A 6778-nucleotide genomic window follows, 5' to 3' on the forward strand; every position below is an offset into this window, starting at 1 on the left:
AGTCTCTCTTCTGCATGAGTTTCTGTAGATTTGTTTCTCTAAAGTACCCAGACTAACACATAGCCCAACTGAATTTCTAATAAAGAAAACAGAATATTCACGTTCCTAAGTTCAACATTTCACTAGGAAGTTTGAAGAGCTTAAAAAAAGAAAAAGAAAGAAAGAAAGAAAATTATGCTTATGCATATACGAAGGGGCTTCAAAACAGTTCCTAGAAAAATGAGATGAAAGGATTATGGGATGCTTCCACATATGTTTTAAGCCTCTTTGTATATGATAATTTTTTAAATATGAAAAAATAGGGAGGAAAATGGAAAAATGAGTGAGAAAAGGGAGCACACACACCCTGATTTATGTAAGCATGATGACATTGCCTCTACTATGCTCTCCTATTCATTTGCAAATTGAACCTCAAATTGTCAGTGTAGCAGAAATGATCAGAGGTCTAGAAAGAAATAGTAGCACATAGATACTACATAGATAATAGCAGCACATAGATACTATTATGTACATAGTACCTATGTAGGTAAATGTTGAATTTATCCTCCAGAAAACCATAGCTTACTGTAAGAGGTAATAGCAAGGTGGAGGTTTCTCATACCTGCCCCTAAGGGCAGTGCCACCTTCCAGAATACGGGGACAAGTAGGGGGACATCTTGGGGAGCCAGCAGAAACTCAGCCAGGAAAGTGAGGTCCTAGATTGCATGTTTATGAGACAGGGTCTCCTGGCTCTTGTAGAGACAAGGAGGGGCTATAGAAGTGGGCCCTGCTTCTGCCACCTCTGGGTGGGGAGAGAAGAGGCTAGCAGAACGCAGAGAGTCTTCCTAACCTGGAGTCGGCTCTCACTGACTGCCCGCATTCACAAGCTCTACCTAGGCCACTCAGGACCCCGCACTTATGGTACCCCAATAAACAGAGAAAAGTGCTTCACATCGAGGTGACCCAGAAGCCAGAGGCAGAAAGAACAGCATAGCCCTTGTAACAGTTAGATGTTCTGTTAAATTCTCTGAGCTCCAAAGATGGAGAGAAAGTTTTATAAGCTTCTAGAGAAAAAGAAAAAAAATTTTTAAATGATAAACTTAGAAAGGAAGGGGCATTAGGCTCTTATTTGTAACCCTAGAGCCTTATAGTTCACTAAAAAGGGATGACTTTTAACTCAATAATTTTGTGGTGGGTGTAGTGTACCCTCAAGTCAATATAGACTCTCGGCAACCCTACAAGACAGAGTAGAACTGCCCGTGAGGGTTTCCAAGGTTGGAACCTTTACAGGAGCAAGATGACATGGCTTGTCCTACAGCATGCCGACAGCCAATCAATCTATCATCTACCATTCATGGCGGTTATCAACATGCAAGGATTCAGGGCTTTTCATGCAGGTGCTTGTTAGTTGTTGCTGGGTGCAGTGGACTCCCTTCCAGCTCAAGCAGCCTTATGCACAAGAGAACAAAGCACCGCCTGGCCGGCACTGTCCTCCCAATTCTTCTCATGGTCGAGCCCATTGTTCCAGCCACTGTGCCAGTCCATCCTGTCCACGGCGCTTCCTCTTTTTCTCACTGCCCCTCAGCTTTACCAACCACAATGTCCTACTCCAGGGACAGGTCTTGCTTGACAACAGGTCCAAAGTAAGTGAGACAAAGCCTCGCCATCTTTGCCTCTAAGCAGCATTCGGACTGCATGTCTTCCAAGACAACATTGTTTGTTCTTTTGGGAGTTCGTGGCAATTTCAATATTCTCCACTAACACCCTTCTTCAAATACATCAATTCGGTTTTGGTCTTCTTCATTCAATGTTCAGTTTTCACATGCATGCGAGGTGATTGAAGAGACCCTGGCTTGGATTAAGAGTACCTTAGTTGTCAAACTAATATGCTTGCTACCCATAGTCAAATGCTTTTGCATAATCCATAAAACACAAGTAAAAATCTGTCTGGTATTCCTTGATTTCAGCCATGATTCATCTGACAGCAGCAATGAGATGTCTTTTTTCACATCCTCTTCTGAATCCGGCCTGAACCTCTGGCAGCTCCCTGTCAATGCACTGCTGCAACCACTGCTGGATGATCTTCAGCAAAATTTCACTTGTGTGTGATGTTAATGGTATTGCTTTATGATTTGAGCATCCTCTTGAGTCACCATTCCTTGGCATGCGTACAAATATAGATCTTGTCTGGTCAGTTTGGCCAAGTAGCTGTCTTCCAATTTTTAAAAATTTTTATTGGCATGGATGAATGAATGTATCCAGTGCTTGATTTGAGGAAAATGCTCGAGAAAAAAACTAACCCAAGTCCAAATGACTCTGGAAGAGACCACAAGAGAGAGGAAAAGGAAAAGAAGTAACAGCAGAAGTAATCAATGATCCTTAAAAAAAAAAGCCCCCCTCCCCCCAAAAAACAAACTCACTGCATCAAATTGATTCTGACTCCTGGCAGTTCTATTGGACAGGGTAAAACCACCTCTGTAGGTTTTTGAGACTGGAACTGTTTACTGGAGTATAAGAGGCCTCATCTTTCTGCGGTCTGGTGGTCTTGAACTGCTGATCTTGCAGTTAACTGCCCAACCTGTAACCACTGCACCCCCAGGGCTCCTTGGAAGACAAAACAGAAAGAAAGAGCATCATCATTTCATTTGAACGAATGCTAATCAATACATGGTCTCTGTACCAGAAGTGCTTAAAAGAGGAAGAAAAAATATTGACATAGTGGAGGCATTCTGCAAGCAAAAATCCTAATTCTAGCCCAGTTAAAAGTATCAAGTTATTTTAGCAAAGCCCAGTTGGATTGCTGGGAGGACAAGACGGTCAAAATATTCCAAATAAATTCTCTGGTGCTAAAAGGGAGAAAGAGGGCAAATGTGAGGGACGCTCAATGTCATCCATTTGTAGGCAATAACTTGTGCAGGAATAGAGCCTCTGGGCAAGAAAATTCCTGAAGCCTTTCATTATTTTAGGAGAGCTATGTATATGCTTATGAGAATTGGGAAAGGGAAGATCACCATTCATGACATGGCAGAGTCCAGGAGCAGTCCCCAGTTAAGAAGTGGAGGAAGGAATGATTGGCAACCGGATCAAACCAGTTAAAATAATGAAAAGGAGGAAGGAAGCAATCCTAGTAACATGTGTCACACACAGAGAATGAGACGCAAAGACGAACGAAGGACAAACAACACAGTGTAGGGTAGCGATGGAGGACAGTCTTTAGAGCTACCCTCTCTGGGTTTACATTCCAGCTGTTACTTATTAACTGTGACTGTTTTAACAGTTAATCTGGGGGAGGCGGGGAGTGATAATGATAGAACTTCCTGCATAAGGTGTTGTGGTCATTTAATGAGTTAACATACTGTTGTTGTTAGTCCAGGTAGACTAGAGAAATAAAATTCATATGTGTATAAGAAAGATCTTTCTATAAAGAGTAATTGCATATTAAGAAAACATCCCAGCCCAGTCCAGATCAAGTCTGTAAGTCTGAGATTAGCCCCTATGTCCAGTACCAGTCTATAAATTCTTCCTCAGACTCACTCAACACATGCAATGATGCTGAATGCAGGAATATCACAGGCCAGTGGGTGGAAAATCTTGTGGATCCAGTGGCAGTGGAAGCAGCTCAGCACTGGCGTGGGTCTCCATGTGGCTCCTCCAGCTCAGGGCTCTGACTCCATCATTGTGTCTCCATCTGGCTTGTCAACAGGAATGTGAAGCAGAGTGTGGGTCTGGCCTCCAGTGAGCTATTTATGTCCGTAGCATCTCTAAATGAAGTCGTCAAACTGCAACCCGATTGACAGACTAAACTCCACCCCTTCACTCTTAATAGTCTCAAGTTGACACCAGATTACGTAACTATCACACTTACCTGTTTAACATATCTAGGACAATGTGTGGTCTACAATTAGATACAGCAAGTGGGGCCCACTCAATGGCATCTAACCACAGCCTACTACCTAGGAGTCTGATGTTTCTCCTTCTTTCTCTGCCTCTCTCTATCCCCTTCCTCCTGTTTGTTCTCACATGCTTTTTCTTCTTTCCCAGAAGAGCTAGGCCACTTGGGTTGAATCCTGGCCAACCACTCACTTCCTGTGTGACTTTGGGCATACCATTTTAGCTCATTTCCCCCTCTATCATGTGGGAATTCAGAGAGGAGCTGCCCCTTAGTGCGTGGGATTTGGTGCATGTTCGTGTGTATCATGGTGCCGGGCACCTAACCGTACATGCGCAGTAAATGTTCTGGGTTTCGTGATCATCCTCACCATTCCTTTAATGGTGCCCTGAGATGGACTCTCCACAAGACCATGCTTACTTGTGGTCACCTGATCCTCAAGCTGTTCTGCCATCCTCTTCTGTCCGTCTTATGAGACACCATTTGGACTGTTAACGTTAGTCAACCAGGGCTTTGTAGTTACTTTCTTTTGGGTACCCTTTGTACAACTTCCTGTGTGTGTTGTTTCTTTAAGGGATTACAAATATGCAGCTTTCAGAGGTGCTCTGTTATTTCCCTAACTTCCACGAAATGTTCCTCACCTGCTACGTGCTCTCTCCCCCACACCACTAGAAAGTACCCTTCACTAAATAGGATTTCTCATACCTAAATTGTTTCGCTCTCTGATCTTCAGGTTCCAATATAAATATTCTGTTGTGGCACAAACAATTAGATACTCAACTGCTAGCTGATAGGTTGTGGTTCAAACTCCAGCAGACGGCTTTCGGTACGGGAAGATCACCACCTTAAAGCCCTATGGAGTTCCACTGCACGCAGTCAGAATGGACTCAGCCCAGCTAAAAATAGCAGATGCAAGATTTGTTCACTCAAACTATGATGATTGGAGAGCGGCCTGCAAGAGTGGAAAAGCTCTGAGCTGCAGTTAGGAGTCCATGCTGGGCTTTGCTTCGTCTACAGCTCAACCTGTATCCAGTACTTGACATCAGAGTCTTAGAGTTTTTACTGGAAAACTTCAGGGGCTTTGTGCGTAAGTGGTCTTTAATCCTTTAATCCCTCTCCTTCTCTCTCTCACTCAGTCTCTGTAAGCTTCTGGGTTCCCAGTCACGTGTCTCTGCCAAGGGACTGTTAAAAAGAAGGAACTTCTTATGTATAAAAATTAGCTATCAAGTAGAAAGCAAATGTTTGGAGAATGATGAGGGCAACAAATGTACAACTGTGCTTGACACAATGGATGGATGGATGGATTGTGATAAGAGTTGTATGTGATAAGAGCCCCCAATAAAATGATTTAAAAAAATAAAAATTAGCTAAACCTCCTTTAAAAAAATAAAACATTTGAATTCCTCACTAGATAGTTCCAATGCTATTTATTACTCAGGAAGATTTTCTGGCTCTATATTTTGGTCACTTGTTGAAGCCGCTTTATCTTCTTTCTTGGTGTGGACTGAGGCGATCTATCTTCTCAGAGACTTTGTGTGTTGTGTATTGGTATGTTTGGCCCAGATTGGTGATTTCATTTTATTTTGCTTTGATATATCCAAGGGAGCAGAACTAAATCTTACTTTTGCCAAGATTACAAAATGTTTTTGTGGAAACATGTACATTCTCAGATGGCTCTCTTTGTGTTTCTCGTGTGTGTGTGTGTGTGTGTGTGTGTGTGTGTGTGTGTGTACCCTGCACAGGTCCTCCAGGAGCAGATCCGTGCCCGGGACAACATTAGCTATGGAACTAATTCTGCCTTAAAGACGCTAGAGATGCGACAGCTCTCCGGTCTGGGAGATCTCCGAGGAAGAGTGGCAAGGTAGGTGTTCAAATGGTGGGAACTTGCTCGTCACAGCAATTTTTCATAAGCTCCATGTTAGCGAGAAATATATTCATGAAGTCACAAGCCAATTCTTCGCATTCTTCTAGCACATTCCCTTCTTTGCTCATAAAATCTATCAGTAGAGGTTAAAGCTGATTGGGAGCATGCCATAGTTTCTTATCGTTCTGAAATAGGAGTTGTCTTTATAGAAGGAAATGTTAAGAGATACTGACTTGTGTATTAACACAGTAATAGTATGCCATTTGAATTCAGTACTCTGAAATTGAGACTTACGTTTTACATGTCTTTGTGTTTTTGTTTTTCTAGCAATTTGTTTTTATTTTATTTCCTGCAATTATCTGGTCCATGATGGAGCAGAATTTTTTTAACTTAAATTATTTTTACCACAATGCTATTTAAACATGCATGCGTAAAACATCATATAAGAATAATGCTTATTGTTCTGATATTACTTTTCCCAAAAGTTTTTGGCATATAATTAACATATCATAGTTCACCTCAAGAAGTGTACAATCATCAGCACAATCAGTTTTAGAACATTTCTTCATTCTTGTACCCATTGTTATTATCTCCCCATTTCCTCATGTCATACACCCAAGAAACCATTCATCCAGCTACTGTTTTTATAGATTCACTTATCTTGAATTTAGTATAGAGAAAAACATTTTTTAAAACAAAAACTAGCAACAATAGCAAAGTAAAACAGATAAAAACCTCAATCAAAAAGAAAGCAGAACATTAAAAACTGGAGCACATGTAAAAGGTGTAAGTGAGATCAAGTGACAGGGTGCTGAGTTTGACCGACTGTGTCTGTAACCATCCACTTTCCCGTGCACTCTGTACGACAACAAGGCGATTCAAATCACTAGTCTATGCTCAGAGGGGATTCACCACCTGTTGTCTTTCCCCTTCACGTTTTGGTTGAAACTGAAATCGCTTCAAAAGGGAGATCAAATGATAAGGTGATGCATTTTAGCCTAACTGCATCTGCCATAATGTACTTTACAGTGCTCTCTGTCTGGTAA

The 6778-nt window shown here is 41.8% G+C and overlaps 1 protein-coding gene across 1 annotated transcript in view; it reads left to right on the top strand.

Annotated features, from left to right (window-relative positions):
• The window catches only part of FAM81A (family with sequence similarity 81 member A), a 59673-nt gene that overhangs the window by 19651 nt on the left and 33244 nt on the right, over positions 1–6778 (top strand). Inside the window, exon 3 of the mRNA XM_004709461.2 lies at positions 5611–5729. Within this exon, the coding sequence (XP_004709518.1) occupies positions 5611–5729 (119 nt within the window). The remainder of the gene's footprint in view (positions 1–5610; positions 5730–6778) is intronic.

The sequence above is a fragment of the Echinops telfairi genome, unplaced genomic scaffold (genome assembly GCF_000313985.2).
Source record: "Echinops telfairi isolate 266 unplaced genomic scaffold, ASM31398v2 ScPeMD7_8;HRSCAF=38, whole genome shotgun sequence".
Taxonomy (NCBI): Eukaryota; Metazoa; Chordata; class Mammalia; order Afrosoricida; family Tenrecidae; genus Echinops; species Echinops telfairi.